This window comes from Eptesicus fuscus, chromosome 13 (genome assembly GCF_027574615.1).
Source record: "Eptesicus fuscus isolate TK198812 chromosome 13, DD_ASM_mEF_20220401, whole genome shotgun sequence".
Classification (NCBI taxonomy): domain Eukaryota; kingdom Metazoa; phylum Chordata; class Mammalia; order Chiroptera; family Vespertilionidae; genus Eptesicus; species Eptesicus fuscus.
This window is the reverse complement of record NC_072485.1, coordinates 2,116,635-2,134,328: the sequence shown is the minus strand read 5'-3', so window position 1 is coordinate 2,134,328 and position 17,694 is coordinate 2,116,635. Positions and strand designations below refer to the sequence as shown.

At 67.2% G+C, this 17,694-nt stretch overlaps 1 protein-coding gene across 1 annotated transcript; it reads right to left on the bottom strand.

The window, feature by feature from the left end:
- Window positions 1-1,041: 1,041 nt before the first annotated feature.
- On the bottom strand, window positions 1,042-17,284 carry SCN4B (sodium voltage-gated channel beta subunit 4). Its single transcript, XM_054725571.1, has 5 exons — window positions 17,220-17,284; window positions 8,955-9,127; window positions 7,863-8,091; window positions 6,250-6,379; window positions 1,042-1,170 (listed from the first exon to the last, which is right to left on the bottom strand). The coding sequence occupies exons 1-5, from the start codon at window positions 17,278-17,280 to the stop codon at window positions 1,077-1,079; spliced, it is 687 nt and encodes a 228-aa protein (XP_054581546.1). The 5' UTR covers window positions 17,281-17,284; the 3' UTR covers window positions 1,042-1,076.
- Between the last annotated feature and the right edge of the window lie 410 nt (window positions 17,285-17,694).

Below are 17,694 nucleotides of genomic sequence, written 5' to 3'. Positions count from 1 at the left end.
TCGGGGATCCTGACAGCGCCAGGGAGTGGGTGCAGACATGACCTCCGAATGCCACCTCCTGCCACCTCTGACTTCCCCCCACCCCCACCCGCAGGGACCGCACATGGGGCCACTCCCGCACCTCCACATCCTCGCCAGGGACCCCTGGGCGCACTGGGCACCGTCTGCGTGACTCAGCCAGTGTCCACGGGCCACAGTGACACGCCCCAGCCCGGCACCTGCCTGGGGGGGGGGGGGGCGTCACGGAGCGCCGTCAGCAGTGCCACGTGAGATTGGTGGTGTGAGGGGGCACCTGGACCTGGTAAGGCACAGTCTAGCCCCACACGGGGGTGCAGCCGGTTCTTGGAAAAGCAAAGGAAAGTGGGCGCACGCTCCTCCCCACCAGGAATGGCGAGGGGCCGCCCAGCTGAGCAGCAAGCAGCCAGGAGCCCCAGGGCACCCCATCAGAGGAGGGGGACCTGAGGCGGAGCCCAGCCCTGGGTCAGGGCAGGTGTGAGGGCACCAGGCGCCAGCCAGCGGGAGGGGGGCGCGCCTAGGCCAGAGGGCCCCCTGTGCGTCAGGGGGGGCCTGGCGGAGCGGCCAGGGCCTGGTGGGCACTCCCTCCGGGACAGCCAGCGGGAGGTGGCCAGGCCGGCCCTGCAGGAGCCCTCGGCAGCGGAGCGGGCAGGCTAGGTGGGCCAGGGCACCCCACCCCTGCAGGACAGCCAGCCCTAGGTGCAGGGGTGGGGCTGGGGTTAGGGGGGTCAGGAACCCATCAGAGCCTCTCCCTGCACCCCTCCAGCCTCCACGCCCAGATCCTGCCATGGTCCCTGAGGCCACCCCGCCCCAGAGGGGTTGGAGCTCCCCACAGGCCGGCTCTCCAGGAGAAGACAGCGGCAGAGGAGAGCCACCTGCACAGGTGTGAGGACTGGCCCCACCCGCCGGACCCTCCCACCGAACCCCAACCCCCTTCTCCTGGGGAGCCCGGGCTGGGGGGGGAGGGGCAGGACGGGGCTCCCCGGAGGACTAGAGCTTGAGGCAAGCAGCAGCGTCAGGCCCTGCCCAGGGCGCTCAGACAGGCCCGGGGGCCGCAGGGCTCACGCCTTGCTGGGCGCCTTCTCTTCGGCCTTGGAGCCCTGCAGCCCGTTCTCAGTGTTGTCGTTCCCCGAGGAGCTGACAAGGCACTCCTTCCTGCGAGGGGGGAGGGCGCTGTGAGGGAGCAGTGATGGGGGAGGGGAGGGCGCTGTGAGGGAGCAGTGATGGGGGAGGGGAGGGCGCTGTGAGGGAGCAGTGATGAGGGAGGGGAGGGCGCTGTGAGGGAGCAGTGATGGGGGAGGGGAGGGCGCTGTGAGGGAGCAGTGATGGGGGAGGGGAGGGCGCTGTGAGGGAGCAGTGATGGGGGAGGGGAGGGCGCTGTGAGGGAGCAGTGATGGGGGAGGGGAGGGCGCTGTGAGGGAGCAGTGATGGGGGAGGGGAGGGCGCTGTGAGGGGAGCAGTGATGAGGGAGGGGAGGGCGCTGTGAGGGAGCAGTGATGGGGGAGGGGAGGGCGCTGTGAGGGAGCAGTGATGGGGGAGGGGCGCTGTGAGGGAGCAGTGATGGGGGAGGGTGCTGTGAGGGAGCAGTGATGAGGGAGGGGAGGGCGCTGTGAGGGAGCAGTGATGGGGGAGGGCGCTGTGAGGGAGCAGTGATGGGGGAGGGGGCTGTGAGGGAGCAGTGATGGGGGAGGGGGCTGTGAGGGAGCAGTGATGGGGGAGGGGGCGCTGTGAGGGAGCAGTGATGGGGGAGGGGAGGGTGCTGTGAGGGGAGCAGTGATGGGGGAGGGGAGGGCGCTGTGAGGGAGCAGTGATGGGGGAGGGGCGCTGTGAGGGAGCAGTGATGGGGGAGGGGGGCACTCTGAGGGAGCAGTGATGGGGGAGGGCGCTGTGAGGGAGCAGTGATGGGGGAGGGGAGGGCACTGTGAGGGAGCAGTGATGGGGGAGGGGAGGGGGCTGTGAGGGAGCAGTGATGGGGGAGGGGGCTGTGAGGGAGCAGTGATGGGGGAGGGGAGGGCGCTGTGAGGGAGCAGTGATGGGGGAGGGGAGGGTGCTGTGAGGGGAGCAGTGATGGGGGAGGGGAGGGCGCTGTGAGGGAGCAGTGATGGGGGAGGGGAGGGCGCTGTGAGGGAGCAGTGATGGGGGAGGGGAGGGCGCTGTGAGGGAGCAGTGATGGGGGAGGGGAGGGCACTGTGAGGGAGCAGTGATGGGGGAGGGGAGGGGGCTGTGAGGGAGCAGTGATGGGGGAGGGGGCTGTGAGGGAGCAGTGATGGGGGAGGGGAGGGCGCTGTGAGGGGAGCAGTGATGAGGGAGGGGGCGCTGTGAGGGGAGCAGTGATGGGGGAGGGGAGGGTGCTGTGAGGGGAGCAGTGATGGGGGAGGGGAGGGCGCTGTGAGGGAGCAGTGATGGGGGAGGGGAGGGCGCTGTGAGGGAGCAGTGATGGGGGAGGGGAGGGCGCTGTGAGGGAGCAGTGATGGGGGAGGGCGCTGTGAGGGAGCAGTGATGGGGGAGGGGGCTGTGAGGGAGCAGTGATGGGGGAGGGGGCTGTGAGGGAGCAGTGATGGGGGAGGGGAGGGCGCTGTGAGGGAGCAGTGATGGGGGAGGGGAGGGCGCTGTGAGGGAGCAGTGATGGGGGAGGGGAGGGCACTGTGAGGGAGCAGTGATGGGGGAGGGGAGGGCACTGTGAGGGAGCAGTGATGGGGGAGGGGAGGGCGCTGTGAGGGAGCAGTGATGGGGGAGGGGAGGGCACTGTGAGGGAGCAGTGATGGGGGAGGGGAGGGGGCTGTGAGGGAGCAGTGATGGGGGAGGGGGCTGTGAGGGAGCAGTGATGGGGGAGGGGAGGGCGCTGTGAGGGAGCAGTGATGGGGGAGGGGAGGGCGCTGTGAGGGAGCAGTGATGGGGAGGGGAGGGCGCTGTGAGGGAGCAGTGATGGGGGAGGGGGCGCTGTGAGGGGAGCAGTGATGGGGGAGGGGGCGCTGTGAGGGGAGCAGTGATGGGGGAGGGGAGGGTGCTGTGAGGGGAGCAGGGGGTGGGGCAGTGATGGGGGAGTGGAGGGTGCTGTGAGGGGAGCAGTGATGAGGGAGGGGGCGCTGTGAGGGGAGCAGTGATGGGGGAGGGGGCGCTGTGAGGGAGCAGTGATGGGGGAGGGGAGGGCACTGTGAGGGAGCAGTGATGGGGGAGGGGGCACTGTGAGGGAGCAGTGATGGGGGAGGGGGCGCTGTGAGGGAGCAGTGATGGGGGAGGGGGCGCTGTGAGGGAGCAGTGATGGGGGAGGGGGGCACTGTGAGGGAGCAGTGATGGGGGAGGGGAGGGTGCTGTGAGGGGAGCAGGGGGTGGGGCAGTGATGGGGGAGGGGAGGGTGCTGTGAGGGGAGCAGTGATGGGGGAGGGGAGGGTGCTGTGAGGGGAGCAGGGGGTGGGGCAGTGATGGGGGAGGGGAGGGCGCTGTGAGGGGAGCAGTGATGAGGGAGGGGAGGGCCCTGTGAGGGGAGCAGGGGGTGGGGCAGTGATGGGGGAGGGTGCTGTGAGGGGAGCAGGGGGTGGGGCAGTGATGGGGGAGGGGAGGGCGCTGTGAGGGAGCAGTGAAGGGGGAGGGGAGGGCGCTGTGAGGGAGCAGTGAAGGGGGAGGGGAGGGCGCTGTGAGGGAGCAGTGAAGGGGGAGGGGAGGGCACTGTGAGGGAGCAGTGATGGGGGAGGGGAGGGTGCTGTGAGGGGAGCAGGGGGTGGGGCAGTGATGGGGGAGGGGAGGGTGCTGTGAGGGGAGCAGGGGGTGGGGCAGGATGGGAGTCCGTGGGCCCTATGCCCAGCCCTCTCCTGGCCTTTCAGGGACCTAGAGAAGCCAGAGGCCAAGCCCCCTGCCCGCTCCCTGTGCCCGTCTGTGGACTGTGGATGGCCCAGGGAGCCTTCTCTGGGGGCAGGAAGAGCTGGGGAGCACCTGGCCGGGAAGGCCATCACCAGGCGCCTCCACATGCAGGAGGCAGCGGGTCAGGCGGGTCCCCAGGTGTCAGTGCTGAGGGGAATCACACCCGGTCCTTCCCAGGCCGTGCCCCCAGGGCGGGGTGATGTGCGCTGAGGGGGCCCAGCAGTGGGAGGAGCAGGAAGGGCCGGCTGAGGCTCTGGCCTGGGGGTGGCAGGGTCTGGGGCAGGAGCCCCGGGGGAGGAACAGGTGGGCAGACAACGCCCCTCCCTCCGTGGCCTCCAGGGGGCAGCACCTGCCACTGGCTTTCTTTACCTCCCAGGGAATTTCAGATTTCACAGGAAGACTCCCATCTCCTAGGGCTCCTCCCCTGGCAGCTTCTGGGCACGGAACCTTCTCTTTCTCTGATTTAAAAAGGGAGGGGCTTCCTGAACCCCTGACTGAGCCTTAGGTTGGGGAGACACAAGTAGGAAGAGGGGTGCTAACGGGAGGGGCAGAAGAGAGCGGGGTGAGGAAGAGACCACAGACTGCACTCCTGCCCTCAGTGCGCTCAGGAGCCGCCACAGAAACCTCCTGGCGGTGGGGAGGGGGGGGCGGTTAGTGGGGAGGGGGAGCGGTTGGTGGGGAGCAGTTAGTGGGGAGCAGTTAGTGGGGAGCAGTTAGTGGGGAGGGGGAGCGGTTGGTGGGAAGGGGGAGCGGTTAGTGGGGAGGGGGGCGGTTGGTGGGGAGGGGGGAGCGGTTGGTGGGGAGGGGGAGCAGTTAGTGGGAAGGGGGAGCGGTTGGTGGGGAGGGGGAGCGGTTAGTGGGGAGGGGGAGCGGTTAGTGGGGAGGGGGGCGGTTGGTGGGGAGGGGGAGCAGTTAGTGGGGAGGTGGAGCAGTTAGTGGGGAGGAGGAGCGGTTAGTGGGGAGGGGGAGCGGTTGGTGGGGAGGGGGAGCAGTTAGTGGGGAGGGGGAGCGGTTAGTGGGGAGGGGGAGCGGTTGGTGGGAGGGGGAGCTGTTAGTGGGGAGGGTGAGCGGTTAGTGGGGAGGGGGAGCGGTTAGTGGGGAGGGGGAGCGGTTGGTGGGAAGGGGGAGCGGTTGGTGGGAGGGGGAGCTGTTAGTGGGGAGGGTGAGCGGTTAGTGGGGAGGGGGAGCGGTTAGTGGGGAGGGGGAGCGGTTGGTGGGAAGGGGGAGCGGTTGGTGGGAGGGGGAGCTGTTTGTGGGGAGGGGGAGCGGTTAGTGGGGAGGGGGAGCGGTTAGTGGGAAGGGGGAGCGGTTAGTGGGAAGGGGGAGCGGTTAGTGGGGAGGGGGAGCGGTTGGTGGGAAGGGGGAGCGGTTGGTGGGAGGGGGAGCTGTTAGTGGGGAGGGTGAGCGGTTAGTGGGGAGGGGGAGCGGTTAGTGGGGAGGGGGAGCGGTTGGTGGGAAGGGGGAGCGGTTGGTGGGAGGGGGAGCTGTTAGTGGGGAGGGGGAGCGGTTAGTGGGGAGGGGGAGCGGTTAGTGGGGAGGGGGAGCGGTTAGTGGGGAGGGGGAGCGGTTGGTGGGGAGGGGGAGCGGTTGGTGGGGAGGGGGAGCGGTTAGTAGGGAGGGGGAGCGGTTAGTGGGGAGGGGGAGCGGTTAGTGGGGAGGGGGGGCGGTTAGTGGGGAGGGGGAGCGGTTTGTGGGGAGGGGGAGCGGTTAGTGGGGAGGGGGAGCGGTTAGTGGGGAGGGGGAGCGGTTTGTGGGGAGGGGGAGCGGTTGGTGGGGAGGGGGAGCGGTTGGTGGGGAGGGGGGGCGTTTGGTGGGGAGGGGGGGCGGTTAGTGGGGAGGGGGAGCGGTTGGTGGGGAGGGGGAGCGGTTAGTGGGGAGGGGGAGCGGTTGGTGGGGAGGGGGAGCGGTTGGTGGGGAGGGGGAGCGGTTGGTGGGGAGGGGGAGCGGTTGGTGGGGAGGGGGAGCGGTTGGTGGGGAGGGGGAGCGGTTAGTGGGGAGGGGGAGCGGTTAGTGGGGAGGGGGAGCGGTTAGTGGGGAGGGGGAGCGGTTGGGGGGGAGGGGGAGCGGTTAGTGGGGAGGGGGAGCGGTTAGTGGGGAGGGGGAGCGGTTGGTGGGGAGGGGGAGCGGTTAGTGGGAAGGGGGAGCGGTTAGTGGGGAGGGGGAGCGGTTAGTAGGGAGGGGGAGCGGTTAGTGGGGAGGGGGAGCGGTTGGTGGGGAGGGGGAGCGCCTGGCAGGGCTAGGAAGGCAGCATGGGGCCATCGGATGGAAGGAGGAAGGCAGCTTGGGTGATGACAGTGGCCCGGAGGGTGCGGGCAGGGTGTAGGGGACCCACGGGCGAGTGGGAGGAGGGAGAGGCGTGGCGAGGGAGCCACTTACTTCTTCTCCCGCGTCTTCTTGAGGACAAAGGTGACGAGCTTCTTGATCAGCAGGATGAGGACTAGGAGCCCAAGGACGCCGCCCACCACCGACACGATGATGAGCGTCAGCGTGTTGTCCACTTCCTCCACTGGGGGGTACAGGGGGGGTCACCTGGAGCCGAGCACGGAGCCGAGCACGGTGGCCGGTCAAGGCCGACTCAGCCTCCGACCCCTGTACCTGGGCTGTCCACCTGGGCCCCTACCCCCGCCCCGGGGCCAAGCCTTAGGGCTGGAGCAGAGAAGCTGGAATGTGGGGGCCACTCAAAGGAGCCCCACGTCCTCGCCCCTCCCACACACGTCTCCCACAGGCCCAGGTTCTAAAGAATTGAGAGTCAGGGCCCCTGAGCCACGTGAGAAGCGCGGCCTCTCTCTAGGGCTTTTCCCTGAGCAGAGAAAGTTAGGGTCCCCGTGTCTCCTGTGGGGGAGACTGGGGAGTCCCGCGGCTGCTAACCGCAGGTCGCAGCTCACTCCCGGGCTGGTGGCCCGGAGCAGGCCCCGTAATGCCCTCGCCCGTTTCTCCTCTGGAGAGTGAACTCCTGCCCAACCACAGCCTCGCCCATCTCTCCAGCTGCTCCGTTTGACCCCTCCGCTCCTCAAGCCCCGCTCCCCACCCTTACACAGCCCCCCAGAGTCTGGCCTAATCTGACTCATCCTCACTCCAGCTCAGGGCTTTGCACGCGCAGCTGCCAATGCCAGGACCCTCCTCCCAAAGCCCTCCTCACAGCCTCCTCCTCTTCCTCCTGATGCCCGCGCCCTCCGCCCTCCGCCAGCGCCAGCCCGGCCTCCCCTAGTGACCCTGCAGGCGCCACCTGCTTCCCGCCCTGCTCCTTCCTCCCATACACTAACCCTGCTCTCTGATACGATAGGGTTTCCTCCTTTATTTTGTCTCCCCCAATTCTCCCTATGGGTAAGAATTTGTCTGCCTTGCCCTGGCCGGTGTGGCTCAGTGGATAGAGCGTCGACCTGTGGTCTGAAGAGTCCCGGGTTCGGTTCCCGGTCAGGGCACATGCCAGGGTTGCAGACTCGATCCCCAGTGTGTGTGTGTGTGTGTGTGTGTGTGTGTGTGTGTGTGCAGGAGGCAGCCAGTCAATGATTCTCTCTCATCGTCGATGTTTCTATCTCTCTCTCCCTCTCCCTTCCTCTCTAAAATCAATAAAAGTATATTTTAAGAAAAGAATACGTAAGTATACAAATAAAAAGAGAACGTGTCTATCTGGTGCATGCTCCCTCCTCACGCGCAGAGCAGCGCCTGCCACACAGCAGGGGCTCGAGGGGTCTGTGTGGGCAGGTGGACGCATGGGTCTGTCCGGATGAAGAGCCCATCAGCGTGAGGAGTGTGAGGAGCGGAGCCACGTGATGGCGCCTGGCTCAGGGCCTGGCCCTCAGCAGTGCCCACAGACGTGGGTGCCCCCCCCCGCCCTCGGGACAGGCTGGGCACAGAGGGGGTGACCCCCAGAGAGGAAGAGGGGACGCCACAGACAGACCTGCCCCCAGGACTGAGTCCAGGGTCCCAGTCACTAGAAGGCTGCGTGGGGTGCCCGCCCCCTCGGCGCCCGCCCCCCCGCGGCGTACGCTTATCGACCACTTGGAGGAAGATGGTGGCCTGGTGCTGCAGGTCCTTCTCCTTGGGGTTGCGCACGTGGCAGGTGTAGCGGCCGGTGTCGCCGAAGTCCAGGTCGCGCAGCAGGATGGACAGGTTGTTCTTCTTCTCCTTGGTGGAGCCCTCCAGCGTGATGCGGTCGTCGCTCTTCAGCTGCAGCCTGGGGTCCGCCTTCTCGTTCTTCACGGTCCCGCTGATGAGCTGCGAGGCGGTGGGGAGAGGAGGTGAGGGGAGTCGGGGTCCCCGCGTGTCAGGACATCACCCGCCTCCCTGAGTCCCGCCCGCCTCACGCCCTCCGGCCTGTGGCCTGAGTGCTCCCTGCCGCCCGCTCCCTCCAGCAGCCACCGCTCTGCCCTCCGGCCTGACTTCAGCCTAAAGCCCTGGGCTCCCGGGGATGCAGCACAACGCCCCCTCGCGCCCCTCTGCCGCCCCCAGGTTTGCTGGCACGCGCCCTCTGTCCCTCTGAACGGTGGCCCTCCGTGGAGATCCGGGTCAATCCCACAGCCCTGCCCCCAGACCACGGTCAGCACTTAATTATGTGGAGTCGGACACCCATGGTCCCCTGGTTCATCTTTCTGGTCCCGCGAGATTGCAGGGGAGTCCTCAGTAACCCCTGTTGCTGACCCCCCCTCCAGCCCTGGGGTGCTCCTACAGGTCTCCCTGTCTTCTCGGCTCCTCTCCTCGCTTTCCAAGCCCCTTCTCCTGTTTGGAGGCTCCTCGTTCCCTCTCTCCACACCTCCCCAAGGCCCTGCTCCTCCTGCTTTAGAAATCAGCCATTCCTCTCTGCACAAGCAAGTCCCGTGTCAGGTGTCCCTTCAGACCACACAGGAGACTCCAGCAAGAATCCCAACAGCCCCACCCCGGCGGCACCATGTAAGCATCCCTCCCCCGTGGTGGGCGCTTCTAGGTGGACTCTGCAAAGAGCACAGGAGAAGCCAAGGATGGGGCCCTCACCGGGCCAGTCTCCAAGGCCCGGAGTCTGGGATGGGGGCCGGGCTGAGCGACAGGCGGGAGGCGGTCTGCCCTGGCCCGTCCCCTCCGCTCCCCCCACCCCTGCTACTTACGACCCGGAAGGCGTCACTGCTGTTGTAGGACCAGGAGAAGGCCAGGTTGTGGAAGCCGAAGCAGCTGGAGAAGGTGCAGGGCAGCAGGACCTCCGTGCCGTTGACGGCGTAGATGGTGGCGGCCTTCCCCACGGACACCTCCAGCGCCAGGGTCGCGGGCAGCAGGAAGAGACCTGTGTGGGGCACCACTCCCTTAATCAAAGCCCTCGTGGCTCAGTGGATGAGCACTGACCTATGAACCAGGAGGTCAGGGCTCGATCCCCAGTGTGGGCGTGCAAGAGTCAGCCGATCAATGATTCTCTCTCATCACTGATCTCTCTCTCTCTCTCTCTCTCTCTCTCTCTCTCTCTCTCTCTCTCTCTCTCTCCCCCCCCCCCCCCCTTTCCCTCTGCAATCAATAAAAATATATTTAAAAAATAAACTAATCAAAGCCCTCCAGGCTGGAGCTCAGGAAGGGCCCGGGAAGGGGGTGGCTCGGCCAGGCAGGGTGCAGTCACCCTCGGTGTGAACTTCAGGAAGATGGTTCTCTTGATTTCCGTGGACACCACCTGGGCCACCAGCCTTCGTTCTCCGTTCCACTCCCTTGCCTGGGCCGGATTGAAGGTGGGACTACTTACAGCCCTGGTGGCATTCTGAGTGACCACTAGGGGTCACCCCAACCCAAGAAAATGCAGCCCCTGCCAGGTGCTGAGCCTGAACCTGCTGTGCCCTGGGCACCGTCCCTGCCCCGCCCGCCCCACGTGCCGCAGATTTCCCCCAGAACAGCTGCCTCTGTTTCCATCCCTGCGGCAAAGAATGGAAAATGCAGTCCAGTCCCGGACCCTGTCCCACCGGAGCCCGGAGCCCCCAGGGCCAGGATGGAGCGGGGTGGGCGTGGGAACAGTGGTCCCCGGCTGGGCAGCAGCCGGCAAAGCGGCCACAGCGAGCAGATGAGGGAGAGTGGGGGCTGAGCGCTGGGCGGGCAGAATCTGGACCACCAGACCATCGGGATCACGCAAGAGGGATGGTGTGCAGCGGCGCTGGCCTCTGTCCTCTCCTGAGTAGCCCGTCCCACCCCCAACCCCCCAGCCCCACTCTGTCCCCTCCACCTCCACACCCACTTACCAGCCCATCCATCCCACCCCGGCCTTGGGGCAAGGGGACCGGCCCTCCTGCTACCGTGCAAAGTCCTTGAGGAAACCCCACTGTGCATCGAGGTGGGGAGGAGGGGTTGGCATTGGAGGCCACCCATCCGGGCCCCCAGATCAGATGGTCCTTGGAGTCAGGAGGGTGAGGACTCTGAGGGGCCTCCTCAGGCTCCCAGTGACCCCGAGAGCACTCTGTCCTGGACCCCAATCCTCGCTCAGTGTGCGCGTGAGCAATCTCATGGCATTCTCGCCTCATCCCCGCGAGCTGGGTGCTAGAATCACAGCTCACAGGTGGGAAACGGAGGCTCAGAGGAGCCACGTGCCTCACCCAGAGCCTCGCGACCTCCAGGGGTCAGACTCGGGTCTCGTGGGCAGCTGAGCACAGCCGCCTGTCCCAGTCTCCCCGGCACGTCCTCCCAGACCCTGCTCCCCTCAGCCACTCGGACCTCCAGCCTGGGTCCCCACGAATGTCAAAGCTGAAGGACCAGGACGGATGCGTTAATCCCACTGCTTCACTGCAGAGACAGAACCGCCAAGGCCCAGACGGGAGGAGACTTGGCTGAGCCCACCCGGTTCAGCGGCTGGGCCGATGGAGGCCCTCTCAGCCCAGGCCGCCGCCCCGCCCTGCAGGCGCACCCCAGAGCAAGCCCGTGCACACGGTCAGCGGGTGGACACCGGAGCCCGTTCCCACGGCCTCTCCAAACAGCACTGACTGCCTGACATGACGCGAGGACCCGCTGCACGTCTGTGCTGAGCACGTACTGGGTGCCGGGCCCTCTGACGCTCACACCCATGGGATGCGCGCCGGCTGTAGCCGCCCCATAGGGCGGTCCGGTGATCTGCTCGGGTCCCCAAGAGACAGCACGACAAGCCTGCCTCACGTTTTGAAAGAGCAGGGCCTGCCGCCAGGGCTCCAGTTAGTGACCAGAGGTTTCCTTTTTTGCTTTTCTTTGGTTACTCCTCACCCGAGGACATTTTCCCATTGGTTTCAGGGAGGGCGGAAGAGAGAGGGAGAGACAGAAACGTCGATGTGAGAGAGACACACTGATTGGTTGCCCGAGCCCTGACCAGGGCCCAGGCCGGGGAGGAGCCTGCAACCGAGGTACGTGCCCTTGACTGGAATCGAACCCGGGACTCTTTGGTCCCTGGGACGACACTCTACCCACTGGGCCACACCGGCCAGGGCCCGAGAGGTTATTCAATGACCCCTCGCCTGAGCGTCTGCGGGTCCTGGTTCCAGGGCGGAGACTGGAGCCTGGAGAGCTGCGCTGCTCCGCCCCGGGGTCGCCGGGCCCAGGGGCTCCGAGAGCCGCCGCTCTGGGGGGGGGGGTGCATAGAGCCCCAACCGAGGCATCGCCGTTCTCCTCCTGCAGGCGATGCAAGCGCGGCTCCGAGGGCCAGCTGCAGGCCACACCAGAACGGGAGCCTGAGCGCACGACAGGACAGGGCGGGCATTCTACACGCTACGTCTCACCTACCCTCCCCTGACCCAGTCAGTACCCCGTGTACAAAACCAAGACGGCTCCGAGGGGCGCAAGGCCGCCCGCCCCGAGAGGGAGCGGGGTGCAGGCGCAGGTCTGCTCGTCCTCGCAGCGGGCGCCTCCCCAGGAGCATGATGCTGTCCGGCTAGCGCTCCTGGTTTCTTTCAACCTCTGCCCCTGCACCCCGCACCCATCCCACACCCACCCCGCACCCAGCACCCCACCCCACACCCCGCACCCATCCCACACCCACCCCGCACCCAGCCCACACCCCGCTCCCATCCCTCACCCACACCCCGCACCCCACCTCACACCCCGCACCCAGCCCACACCCCGCACCCAGCACCCCACCCCACACCCCACCTCACACCCACCCCGCACCCATCCCACACCCAGCCCCCACCCACCCCGCACCCAGCACCCCACCCCACACCCCACCTCACACCCACCCCGCACCCATCCCACACCCCGCACCCATCCCACACCCACCCCGCACCCAGCACCCCACCCCACACCCCGCACCCATCCCACACCCCGCACCCATCCCTCACCCACACCCCGCACCCCACCTCACACCCCGCACCCATCCCACACCCACCCTGCACCCAGCACCCCACCCCACACCCCGCACCCATCCCGCACCCACCTCACACCCTGCACCCCACCCCACACCCACCTCGCACCCAGCCCCCACCCCACCCCCCCACCCCCCCCACACCCCGCACCCCACCCGCACCCACCTCGCACCCAGCCCCCACCCCACACCCCCCACACCCCGCACCCCACCCGCACCCACCTCGCACCCAGCCCCCACCCCACACCCCCCACACCCCGCACCCCACCCGCACCCACCTCGCACCCAGCCCCCACCCCACACCCCCCACACCCCGCACCCCACCCGCACCCACCTCGCACCCAGCCCCCACCCCACACCCCCCACACCCCGCACCCCACCCGCACCCACCTCGCACCCAGCCCCCACCCCACACCCCCCACACCCCGCACCCCACCCGCACCCACCTCGCACCCAGCCCCCACCCCACACCCCCCACACCCCGCACCCCACCCGCACCCACCTCGCACCCAGCCCCCACCCCACACCCCACACACCCCGCACCCCACCCGCACCCACCTCGCACCCAGCACCTGCTTCCGGCAGGACCCAAGGCCACGCTCCCAGGGGCAGCAGCGCCCGCTGCCGAGCTCACTGGCACCCCTGCCTGGGGACTGTGCTCCTGGGGACAAGGGAACCCACCTCGGGCCAGACCCCTCCCTGGCCCCGCCAGGACGGCACCTCCAGGAGCAGTGCAGGGCGAGCTGAGTGCGGCTGCCTTACGCGGACGGAGGCAGAGAAAGAAGAGTCCGGACGGACGGACGTGGAGAAACTGTTCCCGTGGGGCCCGGCCCCGGGTGCACCTTTCCTCCTGCTCAGAGGGCGCCTGTGTGGATGGCTTAGCTCACAACGCGAGGCAGTGCCACTCCCCTGCACCTGGAGGGTCCCCAAGTCCAGAGCCAACCAGCCTGGCCTTCATCTCCCCAACACCGCCCCATCCCCCCGCCCCGCACCCCTCTCAGCCTGGGAAGTTCTGCCAGTGGGGTCCACCTGGGGCCTGGGCACAGGGACTCCCAGCCCGGTCTGCGGTCACCCGGGAGGCTGTGCTGGGGAGCAGGGAGCAGAGGCAGTGTGGAGCCACTAGAGACCCCCCACCCCAGTGCTCAGCGGGGTGACCCAGCCGGGAGAGGACGGGCAGGCCCAGGCTGCCTGCTGAGCTTGAGCACATGGGGCGCCACAGCAGGTGCACATCCCCAGCCAGGGGGCTGTCTTTCCTGCCCCCCCCCCCCCCGCCAGGGGCTAAAGCCAACACAGGTCACAGGACACAAGGGCTCCGCCTCAGTCCCTCCACGCGGGCCCTGCAGGGAGGAGGGTGGTGGCTGGAAGGAGGGCGGGGCAGGCCTGGGTCGACCAGGCGCCCCCACCTAACGACCCATGTGGCCGAGACGTGTCCAGGCATCGCACACGGTTTCATCCTCCCCTGCACCCCTCTTGGCGGCAGCTATTTCCACGCGTCCGGCTGTTTCCCCGCGTGAAGAGGCAAAGGCTTCCTTGGCTTGTCCCAGCCCTCGCTCCAGGACTTCGCGGGGAGCAGGTGTGTGTGGGCCGGGGGCCTGTTTCTGGGCCGGGGGACGGATGAGCAGTCTCCTCTTGCACGCAGGGGATCCGGCCCTGAGCCCGCGCTGTGCCTTTGCTCACTGAGCGGCCCTCGCCTGGACGGCCCTCGGGGGACCCGCTGGGACCCGCTGTCTGCGGCCTGCCCGGAGGTCTTCGGGCCCATCCCCTCTTCCTCCAGGCGCCGCACTTCTGTCTGAGGACTGACTCAGGACTCCCAGGTTTTCTTAAAGTGAAAGTGTCTGGACATGCAAATGCTGGTACCAAGCATTCACCAGAGCAGGAATCTCGCCAAGGCCGGTGCCCCACCCAAGCCCCGCCACCCCCACCCGGTGCGGAGGGGAGAAAGGGGGCAGCGTGCGCCCACTCTGAGTCCGCTCCACGGGCTGCAGAAGCTGGCTTTCCTAGGGACGCGGACCCACTCTGGCCCGGGGAGTCGGGGAAGCTTGAAGCCAGAGCTGGGAGGCAGGAAGCAGGATGAGACTCCTCCTGGGGTGCAGGCCCCGGGGGCTGTGGGAGGCAGAGCTGGGCCAGGCAAGGCCCCTGGGCCCTGGGACTAGGAAAGAGTTCAGCTCTCTCTCCCTGGGCAACAGGCCTGCTTCCGGCCGCCCCTGGAGCTTTGCGGTAGGAGCGGCCCCGGAGACATCCCGGTGCTCAACAAACCAGCTTTGCAAACAAGCCCCAGCCCTCCCCTTGCAGCCCCAGAAGGTGTGCTGGCAGGGCCAGCTCAGGGCTCACAGCGCTCCCTCTACCGCAGCCACAGGGCACAGTGGGTGAATCTGTGCCGGCTCTGCGTGTCAGTCTGACCCCGCCAGGAGGGGGGCCGCCATCAGGGTTTGGGATGCCCCACAGGCCTGCACCTCCAGAAAAAGAACTAACCTGGTTCCACATTCAAGCCTGGGGCTCCCTCCATGCCCCCTTCTTCTCCTCCCACAAACTTCTCCCTCACCGTCTCCTCTCCCCGCCGCCGAGGGGGTTGAGCACTCTCCGGTTAACTGTTCTCTCATGAAACAAGCCCTAATAAACACGCAGCGAGGGGAGGGGGCTGTGCGATACAGCACCTCACCCTAACGGTGCTCATTAAACACAGAGCACAGCAATCAAGCAGCTCGGGAAACAAGGGAGGTGCAGGCCAGATATTACCAGCTACGTGCCTAAGACAGGGCTGGCCCCCATAGCCTCTGAGGCTGCCATACTGCAGCCTCAGAAACGACCTCTCGGTTAGACAAGGGAGTGTGGTCAGACAACCCTAGCCACTCGAGTCTCCCTCTGGAAAGTGAGTTTGATATGGGGAGAGGGGCTGGAGGGGCAGAGTCCTGCTCCATCCCCAGGCCCCACAGTCTGCACCCCACCCCCAGACTCTATCCCCCCACCCCCAGGCCCCAGAGCTTCTTCTTCTTCTTTTTTTTTTTAATCCTCACCAGAGGATATTTTTCCATTGATTTTTAGAAAGAGTGGAAGAGAGAGAGAAAGAGAAACATCAAAGTGAGAGAGACACACTGATTGGTTGCCTCCTGCACTCGCCCTGACCATGATCCAGGCCAGGGAGGAGCCTGCAATCGAGGCACATGCCCTTGACCAGAATCGAACCCATGACCCTTCGGTCCGCAGGCCGGTGCTCTATCCACTGAGCCACACCGGCCAGGGCCTGAGCTTCTCATTCCTTAACTCATCAGCACACCCCTGCTGACCTTCCCTCACAGGCTTTGATTAACTGGGGGGTAAGCGACTATGAAGGAGCGGAGAGACCTGCTCCGGCCCGTGGCCTGGGCCATGCGAGGTGGGAGGTCCCCTGCCCCCTGTGGTTCCTCGTCCTTAGGGGAGCTCTGTGCCTGCATCCCTGTCTCCACATCTTCCCCGGGGCTGAGAGCAAGGATGGCATCTGTGCCCCAAGCTCAGGGCGATGGCTGGGGCCGGGCTGGGGCCAGTTCTGGAGCCTGCTGGCCGCCCACCTTCACATCACTCTGCCTCCTCCAAGCCTCTCCTGTGGGCCCTGCCCTGCCCTGCCCTGCCCTCGCGCACAGTCCTCAGAGGAGGCAGGCTGCCATCTGGAGAAGAGTGCCATGCCCACAATCTCTCTCACACACATGCACACACACACATGCACACACACATGCACACACACAAATGCACACACGCGTGCGCACACGTGCGCGCACACACGGACACACACTCGGTGTGCGGTGGGTTCCCACAGAAAACGGGGTCTGTGAACACTGGAGCAGCCCAGGACCCAGCAGCAGGAGGTGTGGACAAGGGTTTCGTGGCCTTGGGTTAAATTCCCCAGGAATCCCTGACCCTCTGCGTGGTCACGGTGGGAGCCTGGGCTGGTCAGAGAGGAGAGGAGGGGAGCTGGTGTGGAGTGGCGCTGTGCCACCCCCTGGGGGGGCCCAGGAGACCTCGGCCTCCCCGAGGTCCCTTTCATCGGGGTCGCCGTGAGCCCAGCATGCAGCGGCGCCGAAGGTGCCAGGGGAAACGCCGGTGTTGACCCATCCGGCGCTGGGGTGTCAGTAAATCAGTGGCTCCTGAGGAAACACGCTGCCCCCTCCACCACGGAGCCCACGGGCAGCGCCAGCATCTCCATCTGCAGAAGCGGCGCCGCACTGCCCCCAAGGCCTCCACCTTCTGTCCTCAGCACAACTGCCTCCATCATGTGCCCACGCCAGCGGGGCAGCTGCCAGCTCTGACCAATATAAACAAGAAGGCGGCAGTGCCAGAGCCGGAGTCGGCTTACATTGAAACCCATCTGGTTCACGGACTTCCATTCCGGACTAATAAAGACCCTTCCCTCATCTCTCCTCGTTTGACACTCAGCACTCACGTGCTGTCACAGACCTCAACACGCTGCTCCGCTGTCCTCTGCACGGTCCCTCCGTCCTCACACCCTCCCAGGAATGCAGAGCAGGACAGCTACTCGGGCCTCCCTGGGGAGCCCCTTCCCAAAGGGGGCTTGGTGGACCCTCCAAGTCCCTGCAACCCCGTCCAGACCAAGTGTGAAGCTGCAGGGAGGGCGGGGGGGGGGGGGCCTGGGGGAGGTAGAGGGCAGAGGAGCCAAATGGAAAAAGGGCCGGGAGTGGGGGAGGTCCCCCATGGTGTAAGTCTGAGGCCTGAGTAACAAGCTTTCAAGTTGCACACAGCCCCAGGCAAGGGTAGAAACCGCCATCCCAACCACAACACGTGCAAACCACCCGCATTCCTACACCCGATCGCCCCCCTGCACACCGAGACCTCGGAGCCGGGAGACCGCACTGCAGCCCCAAGATTCAGCTCCAAAGAAGACGCCAAAGACAGCAAAGAACTAACTCATTGCGAGGCGGCCTGGGGCGGGGGGGGGGGGGGGGGGGGCAGATCCAGGGCGCTCCGCAGGACGCCGGAAGCCGCGGGCTCGCTCCGCGCCGCACACACCCCATCCCAGGCTCTGCTTTTCCAAGTGTCCCCGCCTATGGGAAAGGGGGCGGGGGGGCTGGAGAACTAGCTGGGGCTGCCTTACCCAAAATCCCAGCGCCCAGCCATCTCGCCGGGGCTGCGCCGCGGCCCCCGGCCCCGGGCATGGCGCTGGTCTGTGCGGAGCGCGCCAGGGGCGCGGGGATGGGACCCAGGGCGCAGCGAGCCGGCGGCCCGCGGTCTGCAGTGGCCCCGCCCGCCGGGAGCGCGGTGCGCCCGCAGGACTGGGAAAGTTAGCGGGGACAGCGCGGAGGAGGAGCCGCCTGCGGGAGAGGCGGCCGAGGGCGAGGGGGGAGGAGGGGTGCGCGGAGCGGGGAGGAGGAGCGGGAGGACCGCGGGGCGAGCGCGGCGGCCGCGTCGCTGTGCCCGGCCCTGGAAGCGCTCCAGCCGCAGGAGGAGGCGCCGCGGAGCCCAGGCCGCCCGCCCGCCCGCTGCGCACCTGCCCCGCGCCCCTCGCGGTCCCGGAGCGCGGGGAGCAGGCGGGCCCCCTCCAGCTCGGGCCTGGCGGCTGCGGCGGGCAC